Source organism: Diuraphis noxia, unplaced genomic scaffold (assembly GCF_037042655.1).
Source record: "Diuraphis noxia isolate RWA-SAM2 unplaced genomic scaffold, SU_Dnox_SAM2 contig0001, whole genome shotgun sequence".
Classification (NCBI taxonomy): Eukaryota; Metazoa; Arthropoda; class Insecta; order Hemiptera; family Aphididae; genus Diuraphis; species Diuraphis noxia.
Window position 1 is genome coordinate 7,795,533 of NW_028301711.1, and position 16,718 is coordinate 7,812,250.

At 29.1% G+C, this 16,718-nt stretch overlaps 3 protein-coding genes across 3 annotated transcripts; 1 reads left to right on the plus strand and 2 right to left on the minus strand.

Moving 5' to 3' along the window:
• Positions 1-202: 202 nt before the first annotated feature.
• Positions 203-865, plus strand: LOC107171216 (zinc finger BED domain-containing protein 5-like). Its single transcript, XM_015521444.2, has one exon. The coding sequence runs from the start codon at positions 203-205 to the stop codon at positions 863-865; it is 663 nt and encodes a 220-aa protein (XP_015376930.2).
• A 3,096-nt stretch (positions 866-3,961) lies between these two features.
• On the minus strand, positions 3,962-8,647 carry LOC149059395 (cathepsin B-like cysteine proteinase 4). The gene is made up of 6 exons (XM_089215763.1): positions 8,436-8,647; positions 4,976-5,203; positions 4,708-4,908; positions 4,518-4,641; positions 4,337-4,447; positions 3,962-4,255 (listed from the first exon to the last, which is right to left on the minus strand). The coding sequence occupies exons 1-6, from the start codon at positions 8,553-8,555 to the stop codon at positions 4,047-4,049; spliced, it is 993 nt and encodes a 330-aa protein (XP_089071889.1). The 5' UTR covers positions 8,556-8,647; the 3' UTR covers positions 3,962-4,046.
• A 3,489-nt stretch (positions 8,648-12,136) lies between these two features.
• On the minus strand, positions 12,137-14,712 carry LOC149059396 (cathepsin B-like cysteine proteinase 6). Its single transcript, XM_089215760.1, has 6 exons — positions 14,500-14,712; positions 13,152-13,379; positions 12,884-13,084; positions 12,693-12,816; positions 12,512-12,622; positions 12,137-12,430 (listed from the first exon to the last, which is right to left on the minus strand). The coding sequence occupies exons 1-6, from the start codon at positions 14,617-14,619 to the stop codon at positions 12,222-12,224; spliced, it is 993 nt and encodes a 330-aa protein (XP_089071886.1). The 5' UTR covers positions 14,620-14,712; the 3' UTR covers positions 12,137-12,221.
• Between the last annotated feature and the right edge of the window lie 2,006 nt (positions 14,713-16,718).

Sequence of the window (16,718 nt, forward strand, 5' to 3'; positions counted from 1 at the left end):
TTATTTTCCTCGTATTATATTTATTTGTCATATCGTAAGTTAGTACACTACGTGACTTCGTAAAGAAAGTACATATTTTATTGTGCGTTGTTTGATTAATTAACATTTATTTGTTTGTATAACCATATATTATATATATATATATGTTGAGCATGAAACATTACTATTTCATACTGAAACAAGATGGCTATCGAAAGGAAATATGTTGGCACGTTTATTTGAGCTTCGAGAGGAGTTGAAGGTTTTTTTAATCGATAAAGGTATGAACTATTTACATGAGCAACTTTGTGATCCAAAAATTGAAATGCAAATTGCATATCTTGCGGATATATTTGCCAACTTAAATCACCTAAATTTGCAACTGAAAGGTTCTGGTAATGTTAAACTTGAAGGTTCCGCAAATATTTTCGTATTTGAAGATAAAGTTCGCGCATTTGTCTGCGAGATAAATCTTTGGATTGACAAAATTCAGGTGAAAAATTATTCTGTATTTCCTACACAGCGAGTTCTTATTGATGACGAACACTACAAATGTTTTACAGAAGATTTTCAGCATAATGTATTAGAACACTTAAGAGTCCTTAAAGAGGAATTTACCAGATACATTCCAGATTATGGTGTAGTAGACACTGATGTTGTTAAGAAGTTAATTCGTAATCCTTTCACTGTCGAAGTCAACAACGTTCAAGAAGAATTAATAGATCTTCAGAACGACAGCAACTTGAAGAGTTCGTTTGAATATAGTACAAACTTAGAAGAGTATTGGTGTAAAAACTGTAACGGAGTCACCGGAAGCGAACATCCGTTACTTCAAATAAAGTATACAAATGCCTTTATGGTATCATCTGCTGGTTTATTTCTATGATAAGGAAATATTTATATACAATATAAGGGGAGTGGACGGCTCGCGCTCCCACACCGATAAGGTTGTGTATGGATGCGCGGCGGTCCTTACAAAGTTGGGTATAGGTTTAATTGAACAATGAAGGGCGACCCGGGTGACTATGATCAGCCCGCTCGAATAAGTGGCGTCGATCTATAGCTCCGGACGGGAAGCGTGGCCTAGGCAGGCGCGCTTGGGGGGACAGTACACGTTTGTTATCGGCCCTTAAAAGGGCCGTTTTAGGTATCCGGCAACTTTACGGATTGAGTTGCGGGTGATGATCTGTTGGTGAGCCGGATGGTGGCTGTGATTATCTGTTTTCTCAGCGTTACGTTGCTCGTTCTATTGGTGTTGTTGACGGCGCTGACTGTAATGCTCGACGAGCCGCGAGATTTCCGCAAGTTTCTTGCTCGTCTCGGCTCGTAAGCTGCGTCGGTGTTTTCAGCCCGGATACGGGCTATTTTAATAATGCGGTGTGGTCGGCGTTGGCTTAAAAGATCGACGCCGTTCGCGGGTCTGGACTCTGGCTAGTCGTGTCCGATTCCCTTCTTTAATGCACTGCAACGTGTTTCGTATTCAGCTTCGTCGTCGGTCGTTCTCCTTTTCCTTCTTGTAGACAGCAATGAATATTGTTTGATAAGTTCTTGATGTCTTGAAGGTTGAAGGAGTACTGGGTGTCGATCAGTAAAATGCACCCGTATATATACCAGTTTTTGCTGTTGTGGCTGTTTTCATTGGCGGAGAGTTTTGTTATGACGAGTGAATATGACATCGATCCTATGATCTATTCTGCTCCGTTGATGTCATTTTCGCTCGTCATAATCGTTGAGCATACTTGTGAAGAATCACCTAGTTCTTATCCGTATGTACGGTTGCTTGTATGATTCTGTCTTGATATGTGCATTAAATTGGTGGCCGTGAGAACGGCCGTTTTATGTGTTGTTGTTTGTGCCGTATCAAAACGCCATAGGATATCCAAACATTCGGCAAACAGCATTACGTTTCCTAGTAGTTTTTTCAACCACATATTTATGTGAGCAAGGATTTCTATAAAAAATAAACAACGAAATCGTCTGAATCCAAGTGATGATATACGACTGGCACTAAGTTAAAGCATCGTTCCAAGAATTTCACAACTGGTAAAAGAAGCGCGCCCTAATAAGTCACACACTACTCAATAATATAAATTTGTTATATTTTTTTCTCATTGAATAATACATAAGTTAATTAATATAAGTTCGTAAAATGTAAAATTTAAATTAGTATCAGCTTTTTTTATTAAATAAATAAGTTAAAATATTTTTCCACGACATAAATTGTATTTCTGATTTTATTTTGTACCTAGAAATAATAAACTATATATTATAAAACTATAAAAAAATAAGTGATATAAAGAGGGGAAGGGGTTGTAATCAGGGAGTGGTCCGTAACGGTGAAAAATTTATAAAAGTGCCTATTGTTGAGTTGGGAACCACTGATCTAATGGGACCATACCCACGTTCTGGTAAGGGAAAATCGCAAATACTGGTAGCAACCGACTGTTTTAGTATAGGTAGACCGAGGCTTGCCCCCCTAGGAACCGCAACCTCTAAAACAATAATCGAAACATTAGAACGCGAGTTCTTCTCACGTTTCGGTTACCCTCACGTGAATATCAGTGAAAACACCCCCCAGTTCGTGACAAACGAAATTTTAAACGCATCAGAAAGTTGGGGAGCACAAGGTTTGACAACTCTGATTTACTATCCGATAGCCAATCCAGTATAACGGTTTTTTATCAGCAACCACACACATCATATTATATCAATTTCAGATGTAAAATTTTTAATTAGCAGAATAGTTATATTCAGGAATATCTCGCTAAACGTCAGTCCTTTCCTATACATTAACATTTTTGTACAAAATTTGGTTTTAATAAATCGAAATACTTCAAATAAAGTTTTACTCCGAAATATAAAACCTTGCCATTTAAACAAGTAATATATTTTAGAAATTATAACGATAAGAATTTGAAAAATATAATATTTTTTAAAATAATTATTATAATTATAAAATGTTTTAGCTCACATAATGCTATGTTGATTTAAAAAAAAATTTTCTAATAATCTATCTATTGTCAATACTATACCTATAATAGTTAATTTTGATTAAGTTACGCAACTCTATTAAGCGTTGTTAAAATCCTTGAACGTAACACGATTAACCTTCAACAGTTTTTATCAGCAACCATCTACATCATATTATTATACCAATTTCGACATAAATACATAATTTTTTATTTATATAGTTGTTTAATTTATAATATTGTCATTGATGGACATTTCAAGTGAGTTAAACTAGTTCTCATTCAAATAATTGAATAGCTCAATAATTTCTGTTTAGAATACTCTTCGAAATTTTCTGCTTTTTCACATAATGATTTCAAGTAATGATTAGTAATCGCATAAGCAGTAAACATTATGATATTATTGTTATCATAGTTATTAAAATGTATTCTGTTTGATTGTAAACAACATAATTTCGAACAGAAGTATTTATATTTCACGGGAAACGATCAGTAGGAAGTATTTGAGGAGAAATAATATTATTTACAATCACTATTATTATTGTTATAACGTAGGCATTTTTTATCAATATAATATGATGATACGATATTATTTTTATATATTAATTATAAAAAAACTCGCACTTCTTCAAAAATTAAGAATTTCGTCAATTTTTGTACTTAAAATACGTTGGAAATAAATTATACCTATTGTTATTTAATTATAACTCCAAATACGAAAATACAATGCCCAACTTAGACTCTCACGTGGGCACTCAATAATACCTAAACATATTTCATAATATTAAATGTATTTAAAAACTATTTATGTTAAGGCTTTGTAACATTTTCCCGGTTTTTATTACAGTAAAAGAAATTGTATTAAAATTTTAGAAAGTTTATAGAACCATCATAAAAATTTTTTTAATATGTATTAACGAGCTGTTTAAAGAAGGATTCAATTTAAAAACAAAATATTTAAAATTATTAAATAAATGATTAATTAAATGTCTTCTGAACAAAAAAAAGTAAAAGAATGTTTATTTTAAGTTTTATTCAAAAATAATACGCAAAAATTTGGAAGTAATGTTTTTTTTTTAAATATGGGCAGTCAGTAAATTAAATGTTCGGTACACCACCAGTTGTAGAATTATCGACACCACATTCGTTTGTGCCTCGTCGAATTTTGAAGAGACCGTTGTCGCCCCAACTGGAGTTCCACGAGTTCATCATCAACCAATACGGGATTTCTTCTTCTACACCCCAACCGATCAACTTCACGGCATGTCCTCCCAAGTATGTAGCATTTTCTGATTTAACGTAAACACCTTGAAAAATTGAAATATTAGTAAAAAAAATATAATAAAAATAGAAACACGTTGGTTAGAAAATTGTTGGCAGTCGTTTACCTGACTTGTAATTAATAAAATCATCGTATACTTCAAATGATGCTTCAATAGGTCCGTAAAGCAGAACGTCCTTTTGTATGGTATTGTAAGTTAAGTAGTAATAGTCACGTGCTTTAATAATAATATAATAATGAATTAACATATTTAACCACATGTAATGAATTGTAAAATTAAATCATACTGTATCTGTGATCTTCGCTGTAACTGATGTTTAGATTATCTCCGTAACACCTTCTCGCGCAAAAGTGATTGTGTGAATTTGAACTATTACTTCCAGAAGGTGGGACACTATATGGTTCACAGCCCTGAAAAAGAACGTATGCACGTTTAACACGAATATAATATTAAATTATGTTAACAATCTTCTCTACCTCTCCTGAGCCGAAGTCTCCTCCGGTTACTAGACCGTGTCTACTGAATTGTTTCCATGCTTTTATTGGAGAACCACCATGGCACCCAAAGCCACATGTATAACAGCAGAAAGTGATTTCATCGGCTGATAACAATTCGTTGAAATCTCCTTCTGTAGCTATACACAAACGGTCAGCAAAAGCCGAGCTCGTGGACACCGCCTGAATAAAAGTTCATATGAAATTAATGTCCTAATATTGGCACAGATCAATCGATATTTGTACACACCCAACACGATCCACATTGTCCTTGGTCACGGACTCTTCCGATCGTGTCACATTGTACCCATTTTTTCCGTGCGTCAAAAGTCTTTGGGATTATGCCTGAGCTGATGTAAGCTACATCGTTGGTTTTGTACATATGCATATTATTTTTGTTTGGGATTTGGACTCCTGTCGATCCCAAAAGTCTTTTTATATCTTCCTCTGTCGTATCTGGATCGAAGTTCACACCAGCCTTATTTGTTAAAGTTTTAATTCGTATTAATATTTTAAAATTAATATGTATGCAAAGTTATTAACAAATTATAAGTTAAATATAATGATATTACGAAAAAATATATATTTAACTGTTTTTATTATATTGTTCTTCAGCGCAATAAGCCATTTCCAATATTTACAATATGAAGGCTTATCTAATTAACTGTATGCAAATAAATCAACGGTAATGTTTTATCTATTATTTTAAGTAGGTAGTTTATTTCAGACATATGCAATTATATTTTGAATAAAAATATATTTTTGTTATGATAATTTTTAAAATATTTACGATTAAAGATAATATATTTAATATTCGTCAATTATAGTCAACGGGAACCACAAATAAAATCTGACAACTAATTTTAGTATATTCACCATATGGTTATTAATGATGTATTACATTTAAATTTTCATGCATTTTCTTAACTTTTAATTTATATAGTCACTTAATTACACGTATTATATTTAATAAAATGTATAAAACATTAACATTAGCTTTTTGCATATTATAATAATAAAAAATAAATAAAAAATATTACCCAACATTATTTCAACATGTGAAAACAGATTTAGTTATAACTTATAATACTAAAAATTAGGGCTGGGATTTGTATGTAAATACATATTTTTAGTAAAACATGATAAATTAATTATTGTAAATGATAAATTCATATCACGTAATTTGCAATAAAATAAGACATATTTTATTTTACATATTTTTACATATTTCGTCATAAATACATATTTTTGCATACTATGTAAAATTCTCGCCTTTTTTTTTTACATAATTCGTAAATTTTAACAATTTCGGTTGCTTAATTATATTTTACATTCAAATTTCGATAATGGTACTCCAGTAAATTTTAAGTGTATAATAATTTATATAGGAAATAAGTAGGTTAAAATAAATATTAATAACTTGATTTTAGTTTATCTTATCTGTTTCTGTTCGATAACCATACTTTAATGATTATACTTTATGTTCAACAATTATTTGATAAAATATATTTACGAATTTACAAGAGTACCTATCAGACTATCAGTTCACGCGGTTGTGAAAACATCTTCACCTAACGTACATTTAATTTTGAAAATGTAAAACAATACATAGTTTGTCATTGTTTCACTTTAAATTGATTACCTAAACATCAATTGTATTTCAACTTAACAACATATTTTTTACCACAAATTAGTATATTTTTTAAATTAAATTAATTGGATATAAAAAACAATAAATTGTATTATTCAAAAAAGATTTAGAATTGTATTTTAATTTAAAATTTTAACATATTTTTAAAATTTTTCTTAGTAGGTAGGTACATATTTTTTATTTCATAAAACATCTCGGAAATTTTAATTACATATATATGTACATATTTTTGGTTTTTATTACATATAAAACCCAACCCTACTAATAATTTACCGCTCTTTGTTTTAATAATCCTAAAATCATACAGTATTTTTGTTATTGCATTTCTGCTTCGGAAATTTTAAGTTTTGACATTATTCTGTAATTTATGCAATTGATACGACTACATCATGACTCACCAAAAGATTTAAACGTTTAACTGAAAATCTTTCTGCTTTAAATGTATTTAACTAAACAAACACAATATTACGTAAAACTTGTTTGGTAGTAGAAATAGTATTTCTCAAAAATTGACCAAGGCACAACCTGTAGAAATTAACTATCAAAGAAATATCTTTCATGTTCTTTTAAGTATCCTAGCCGAGGAGTTTAGAGACAACTGATCAATATTGAACCATCTAGTAACTATAATACAATATTAGGTTTATTTTATGATATTATGCATTCACATAATTCCAAACGTAAGGAAATTAATTTGTTGATTAATTAAAAAATCTTGGTGATCTAGTTTAAAAAGTCAACCCCAAGATATTTTTATTAATTGTTGAAAACTCCTATTGCAGATCATCATAATGGTGATCATGTTTTATGACTTAGTACTGACAGCCGAGTATTTCTGAGTAAATCGTTGGATAAAAAAAAAATTAACACCGTTTCAAGTGGTATCAATCTTTTCTACATATAACTCTTTTAAGGTATTTACTTTTTTAACGAGTAAGAACAATATACAGGGTGATTTTTTAAGCATGCTCGCCCCATTTTGATGCTTAAATTATGCATATATTCAAATTTTGATTTTTGGAATATTTAAGTGTAGTTAAAGGCGTTATTTTTGAGTACTTAGATTTTTCACAACTTTTAAGGAGTATCCTGTAGCGATACCAACTTTGGTTTTTCAAATGACAACCTATATGTTTTAAAGCAAAATGTGATTCAGATAATTTTTCTGAAAATTTTGACATATTGCAATCAAAATTCGAACGAAAACTTCCAGAGTTATTCTACTTGAAATACTAAGGAATAAGGATAAAAGTCTAATACTTAAATGCCTACGTTGTAAATGGATACGATAATTATAATTCGGTATACAATATAAAAATAAAATATTTGTTAATAACCACTACTTATTACTAAATGGCCAAATATTGCATCTGACAATTTTCAAAAGAAAAGAAAATATGAATAAAATAATATCCTTTTTATTTTATCCATGTTACCTATACCTTATAGGCAACGTTAATATTTGTATAGCATAGGTATACCTACTTATAATAAAATACCGAACAATAGTGTACAATAGCACAAATGCGAAATATGTACGTGTATCCATTTACAACGTAGGCATTTAAGTATTAGACTTTTATCCTTATTCCTTAGTATTTCAAGTAGAATAACTCTGGAAGTTTTCGTTCGAATTTTGATTGCAATATGTCAAAATTTTCAGAAAAATTATCTGAATCACATTTTGCTTTAAAATATATAGGTTGTCATTTGAAAAACCAAAGTTGGTATCGCTACAGGATACTCCTTAAAAGTTGTGAAAAATCTAAGTACTCAAAAATATCGCCTTTAACTACACTTAAATATTCCAAAAATCAAAATTTGAATATATGCATAATTTAAGCATAAAAAGGGGCGAGCATGCTTAAAAAATCACCTTGTATATTATTAATTTTATGTCAATTTTATTACTGTTAGCTTTGAAAAATACCTTTTAAAAATAATATTAGAGGTTCCTTATCAATTATTATTATTACTAAATTTAAATGGTGTACAATTCTTGTAGAAAATAGTTTATTTATAGATTAAGTTATTAGTAAAATTATTATAAGTAACTTACCTTCCATGTAGTTGCTTGTTCATTGGTATTCTTAATGAAATCTTCTTGTAAAAAGTATGCTTGTTCTGTCACATAAACGCTGATAAAAATTACAGACAATAACATGAACACCCTAGCCATGATTGTAATATACTGTTCCTTTAAATTTACGATTTGAACAAAACCGAACACAAGACTCGACGGAGTGAGTGTGAACAACAGTAGCAGAATAATTTCCGATTTCAAACACGTTTAGTATTTATACAAATTTTAGGATAAGTAGGTACTCGAATAAAAGACTTGATTAATGTTTACTCGGAAGACTCTACTTACTATATTCTTGTTATTTAATATTTAATAATTCTAGAAATTTTAGTCAAATTGAGTACCAAGTTATGTATATTATTCATCTTTTTCTAATGAAAAAAAATAATAAATACTTATATACTAATAGGTTTATATATAAAAATTAATTTTAAGTGCATTAAGCTATTCACATTTTAAATTACACTTCAAACCAATTATATTAACTCCTTATCAACGATAATATTGAATTTATTTATAATTGGTTTTTATTTATGGCAGTATAAAATGTATTATTTATGACTAGAGAACGGATTTAAATGCTCTAAAAAACAAGAAAAATGCTTAAAAAAATACGATTTAATGCCTTAAAAAATGCTTTAACATCATAAAAAGCACTAAAAAAATGCCCTAAAAAACTTTAAAAATGGGTTTATATTCAATAAAAACAAAATTTTGTATTTATAACTTATAAAAAAACACATTATATTATGAAAAATCTAATAAAAAATATTTAAATACAATAAATCTTAATTAATTAACTTCAGATAAATAGTTTATCGTATCTTTTGCGAAAGTTTGTAATGAACACAACACATAACATGACAAGTTATTAGTTTTCGAATATTAAAGCTATTTAAGTTGTATTTTTTTTTACATCCACCGCCATTTCTTCACGGTCGGGGCGTCCACGTCGCAAGGAGATGCATACTAGCCGCCATGAGCATAGCGCGCAGCGGCTTGCTAACACCAAACCAGCTGTCAATATATAGACTTCCCCGTGACCTCAGGTGGTTGATGGGAAAGTCACGCCAGACCGTTGCCTTTATTGGTCGCGGCTCGCGTGGAAAAAGACTTCCGGAGGTTGGCATCTCTGGTCGTAGAAGCCAAGGGTCATCACCTAATAAGTTATTCTTGAACCTAACCTTGGAAAAATTGGTAGACACCCATAACGCAATCAACCAATATGGACCTCGAGACCGACCGTATATTCTCTATAGTACATAACCACGATAGTATCGACACGCCCCTCACTGCGACAAGTCTCGAAAAGTGGCAGTCCGAAGACGCTACAATTCGCGACGTAATCGCCGGTCACAGGTTGGACGGTCCATCACAAGAATACAAGGAAAGTGAAAACCATAACCGACACATGTGTTTTTTCTGGCGGTCTCTTACGTGTAAATGCCAGCCCTAAAACACTCATTGTGATACCAAAATCTAAAGCACGACATGAAATATGGAGATGTAACGACCACGTCTTGTCTAACCACCCGGGTTGGTAAGAGACGTACAGGGCGGTTCGACAACGGTACTATTGGGAAAAAATAAGAGGAATTCAATCCAACGATTTAAAAACTGTGTTCCAAGTGCAGAATTAATCAAAGCAGACACGTGGGGGCTTCGCCCCCACACACTCCTTTCCCTCCACCCAATCATGCGTATATTTTGAATACCTACCACTTTTCAGCCACACATAATTTAATTATATGAAAAATACTGATTCTTTTAATCTTTTTCCGGTCTGTGTGAATGTGTAATTTGTAAAGAAAAATTATTATAATATTTTTAATGTCTTCAATTATTATGATTTTAACAATTAATTGAACACAAAATAACTCAAAAACTTGTAATTTGTCAAATTCGATTACAATGCAAAATCGAAAAATTCAAAACACCGATAAATGATAACCCTAACAGTAATAATTGAAATTGATAACATTTCGTTCGGAACCACAGAGTAACCCTAAGATCTAACCCTATGTTCAGAACATATTTTTTTAGATAGTACCATCACACACTTGTATCTGCGTGCACCATATCTAATCTGTGGACCATAGAAAAGCACGGCTGTAGATATTAAACCGTATAGAAAAAATATAATAAATTATTAAACTATAATACCAAAACAATTTTAATATGAAAAATAGTAAAATGTTTATATAATTGACATTAATTCAAAACCCATATTTAATAAAAATTATTTCAGACATTAGATTGTACCGTCCCCCGTCTAAGTAAAAAAAAATAGTAGGGGAGCTCCGTCCCCCTACGCACCGCCGACCTTAACCACCAATTCGAGCACTGGAAAAGGTAAAAAAAAATGACTTGAGACTATATTATGTTGGTGCGTGTCACGTTTGCGAGTGCACGAAACCACTGAACTCAGGTCGGAACGATACAGTGCAACCTAGAACCTCGCTAAACGTCAGTCCTTTCCTACACATTAACATTTTTGTACAAAATTTGGTTTTAATAAATCGAAATACTTCAAATAAAGTTTTACTCCGAAATATAAAACCTTGCCATTTAAACAAGTAAAATATTTTAGAAATTATAACGATAAGAATTTGTAAAATATAATATTTTTTAAAATAATTATTATAATTATAAAATGTTTTAGCTCACATAATGCTATGTTGATTTTAAAAAAATTTTCTAATTATCTATCTATTGTCAATACTATACCTATAATAGTTAATTTTGATTAGGTTACGCAACTCTATTAAGCGTTGTTAAAATCCTTGAACGTAACACGATTAACCTTCAACAGTTTTTATCAGCAACCATCTACATCATATTATTATACCAATTTCGACATAAATACATAATTTTTTATTTATATAGTTGTTTAATTTATAATATTGTCATTGATGGACATTTCAAGTGAGTTAAACTAGTTCTCATTCAAATAATTGAATAGCTCAATAATTTCTGTTTAGAATACTCTTCGAAATTTTCTGCTTTTTCACATAATGATTTCAAGTAATGATTAGTAATCGCATAAACAGTAAACATTATGATATTATTATTATCATAGTTATTAAAATGTATTCTGTTTGATTGTAAACAACATAATTTCGAACAGAAGTATTTATATTTCACGGGAAACGATCAGTAGGAAGTATTTGAGGAGAAATAATATTATTTACAATCACTATTCTTATTGTTATAACGTAGGCATTTTTTATCAATATAATATGATGATACGATATTATTTTTATATATTAATTATAAAAAAACTCGCACTTCTTCAAAAATTAAGAATTTCGTCAATTTTTGTACTTAAAATACGTTGGAAATAAATTATACCTATTGTTATTTAATTATAACTCCAAATACGAAAATACAATGCCCAACTTAGACTCTCGCGTGGGCACCCAATAATACATAAACATATTTCATAATATGAAATGTATTTAAAAACTATTAATGTTAAGTCTTTGTAACATTTTCCCGGTTTTTATTACAGTAAAAGAAATTGTATTAAAATTTTAGAAAGTTTATAGAACTATCATAAAAAATTTTTTAATATGTATTAACGAGCTGTTTAAAGAAGGATTCAATTTAAAAACAAAATATTTAAAATTATTAAATAAATGATTAATTAAATGTCTTCTGAACAAAAAAAAGTAAAAGAATGTTTATTTTAAGTTTTATTCAAAAATAATACGCAAAAATTTGGAAGTAATGTTTTTTTTTTAAATATGCGCAGTCAGTAAATTAAATGTTCGGTACACCACCAGTTGTAGAATTATCGACACCACATTCGTTTGTGCCTCGTCGAATTTTGAAGAGACCGTTGTCGCCCCAACTGGTGTTCCACGAGTTCATCATCAACCAATACGGGATTTCTTCTTCTACACCCCAACCGATCAACTTCACGGCATGTCCTCCCAAGTATGTAGCATTTTCTGATTTAACGTAAACGCCTTGAAAAATTGAAATATTAGTAAAAAAAATATAATAAAAATAGAAACACGTTGGTTAGAAAATTGTTGGCAGTCGTTTACCTGACTTGTAATTAATAAAATCATCGTATACTTCAAATGATGCTTCAATAGGTCCGTAAAGCAGAACGTCCTTTTGTATGGTATTGTAAGTTAAGTAGTAATAGTCACGTGCTTTAATAATAATAAAATAATGAATTAACATATTTAACCACATGTAATGAATTGTAAAATTAAATCATACTGTATCTGTGATCTTCGCTGTAACTGATGTTTTGATTATCTCCGTAACACCTTCTCCTGCAAAAGTGAAAGTGTGAATTTGAACTATTACTTCCAGAAGGTGGGACTCTATATGGTTCACAACCCTGAAAAAGAACGTATGCACGTTTAACACGAATATAATATTAAATTATGTTAACAATCTTCTCCTACCTCTCCTGTGCCGAAGTCTCCTCCGGTTACTAGACCGTGTCTACTGAATTGTTTCCATGCTTTTATTGGAGAACCACCATGGCACCCAAAGCCACATGTATAACAGCAGAAAGTGATTTCATCGGCTGATAACAATTCGTTGAAATCTCCTTCTGTAGCTATACACAAACGGTCAGCAAAAGCCGAGCTCGTGGACACCGCCTGAATAAAAGTTCATATGAAATTAATGTCCTAATATTGGCACAGATCAATCGATATTTGTACACACCCAACACGATCCACATTGTCCTTGGTCACGGACTCTTCCGATCGTGTCACATTGTACCCATTTTTTCCGTGCGTCAAAAGTCTTTGGGATTTTGCCTGAGCTGATGTAAGCTACATCGTTGGTTTTGTACATATGCATATTATTTTTGTTTGGGATTTGGACTCCTGTCGATCCCAAAAGTCTTTTTATATCTTCCTCTGTCGTATCTGGATCGAAGTTCACACCAGCCTTATTTGTTAAAGTTTTAATTCGTATTAATATTTTAAAACTAATAGGTATGCAAAGTTATTAACAAATTATAAGTTAAATATAATTATATTATGAAAAAATATATATATAACTGTTTTTATTATATTGTTAGTCTTTATTATTATATTTTGTCTTAGTAGGTACTTATTTTTTGTTTCATACTCCATATCTCGGCATTTTCAATTGAATATACATGTACATATTTTTGGTGTTTATTACATATAAAACCCAACCCTACTAATAATTAACTGCTCTTTGTTTTAATAATCCTAAAATCATACAGTATTTTTGTTATTGCATTTCTGCTTCGGAAATTTTAAGTTTTGACATTATTCTGTAATTTATGCAATTGATACGATTACATCATGACTCACCAAAAGATTTAAACGTTTAACTGAAAATCTTTCTTCTTTAAATGTTTTTAACTAAACAAACACAATATTACTTAAAACTTGTTTGGTAGTAGAAATGGTATTTCTCAAAAATTGACCAAGGCACAACCTGTAGAAATTATCTATCAAAGAAATATCTTTCATGTTCTTTTAAGTATCCTAGCCGAGGAGTTTAGAGACAACTGATCAATATTGAACCATCTAGTAACTATAATACAATATTAGGTTTATTTTATGATATTATGCATTTACATAATTCAAACGTAAGGAAATTAATTTGTTGATTAATTAAAAAATCTTGGTGATCTAGTTTAAAAAGTCAACCCCAAGATATTTTTATTAATTGTTGAAAACTCCTATTGAAGATCATCATAATGGTGATCATGTTTTATGACTTAGTACTGACAGCCGAGTATTTCTCAGTAAATCGTTGGATAAAAAAAAAATTAACACCGTTTCAAGTGGTATCAATCTTTTCTCCGTATAACTCTTTTAAGGTATTTACTTTTTTAACGAGTAAGAACAATATATATTATTAATTTTATGTCAATTTTATTACTTTTAGTTTTGTAAAATACCTTTTAAAAATAATATTAGAGGTTCCTTATCAATTTTTATTATTACTAAATTTAAATGGTGTACAATTCTTGTAGAAAATAGTTTATTTATAGATTAAGTTATTAGTAAAATTATTATAAGTAACTTACCTTCCATGTAGTTGCTTGTTCATTGGTATTCTTAATGAAATCTTCTTGTAAAAAGTATGCTTGTTCTGTCACATAAACGCTGATAAAAATTACAGACAATAACATGAACACCCTAGCCATGATTGTAATATACTGTTCCTTTAAATTTACGATTTGAACAAAACCGAACACAAGACTCGACGGAGTGAGTATGAACAACAGTAGCAGAATAATTTCCGATTACAAACACGTTTAGTATTTATACAAATTTTAGGATAAGTAGGTACTCGAATAAAAGACTTGATTAATGTTTACTCGGAAGACTCTACTTACTATATTCTTGTTATTTAATATTTAATAATTCTAGAAATTTTAGTCAAATTGAGTACCAAGTTATGTATATTATTCATCTTTTTCTAATGAAAAAAAATAATAAATACTTATATACTAATAGGTTTATATATAAAAATTAATTTTAAGTGCATTAAGCTATTCACATTTTAAATTACACTTCAAACCAATTAAATTAACTCCTTATCAACGATAATATTGAATTTATTTATAATTGGTTTTTATTTATGGCAGTATAAAATGTATTATTTATGACTAGAGAACGGATTTAAATGCTCTAAAAAACAAGAAAAATGCATTAAAAAAATACGATTTAATGCCTTAAAAAAATGCTTTACCATCAAAAAAAGCACTAAAAAAATGCCCTAAAAAACTTTAAAAATGGGTTTATATTCAATAAAAACAAAATTTTGTATTTATAACTTATAAAAAAACACATTATATTATGAAAAATCTAATAAAAAATATTTAAATACAATAAACCTTAATTAATTAACTTTAGATAAATAGTTTATCGTATCTTATCTCTAATCTTTACCTTAATGTGGGTAATAATCTGTTGTAACTTGTATGTATATATTTTGTGTCTACACCTGTCAACAATAATTTCGTAATTTCGTAACATAATACATATTTAGGTATTTAAATATTTTTTTTTTGAATGAATGTGGAAAAAATGTTGAAAAATGATTTAAAAACCACAAAATGCACTAACAATTTCAAAAAATGCATTAAAGTCTTAAAAATGCAAAAAAATGCAAAATAAAAGTTACATTTTTTAATTCTTTGATGTCTGAAATGAACTTTTTGCTTGGAAACCAATGTTTTCGGACAATCAGAAAAAAATGCAATTTGCATTCAAATCCGTTCCCTATTTATGGCATTAATATTTAATCAGGATTTGAAAAATATATAAATAATTGAATACATAATATGGTAAATTTCATAAGAACACTTAATTGAAAATCATGTAACTATTATGTAATTATTTAATATACACATCAATCACATACTATAATAAACATAGTCAGGAAACAATATTAATAATTATTGAAAATCCCAAACGGATTTATATTTTGTCTGGTCTAAAGCTACTTAATTCTTTAATTTTAGAGAGATCCACGAATATTTTAATTTCTTTTACGATTAGGTATTTATTTATTTTAAATTTTTTTTTTTTCATCTCATAAAGAGTTGCTTATCTTAAATAGTTTCTAACATCAGTATTATATTTACTTATGATTTTAATACATGAATCTCTTTTAATCGCAAAATGGTTTTATAAAAATAAAAACTATATTTTGTAATGTTAGATGCAGTATTTATTATACATAGATCATTTTTACCAATTATTCATATTGATAAACCAATGGTAATTGCTAAATTTTTCAAATCGTCTAATCTGCCTAACTACTTAACCCATTGGCATAGACAGATTATACTTAATATACAAAGTTATATAACTCAAAGCTATTAATAGCTTGAATTTTGATTTGGATGTATCAATTTTCTCATAAAAAAATTGGATTGATAACAATAACTATAAAAGGAGGTTCCTATTAGAAAACATGAAGTTTGTACTGACATAGGGTTATATATATAATAATATTTATGTTAATAATATTCATTAAAAAAAAATATATTCAAAATATTCAAATATTCAAATGTCTTTAAATAGCAAAAAGATTTTGAAAATTTGATCATGTATAGAAAATGCGAGTTTATACATTCAGTGGAAATAAAATTCACAAATAATTAAATGTAAAAATAAAAATAAAATTCAAATAATGATTTTAATAATAATTTATATAATAACAACATTGAACATTCATTATTTTAAAATGTTAAAAGTTAATACATTACAATATTACAGCAGTCAATACAATTAA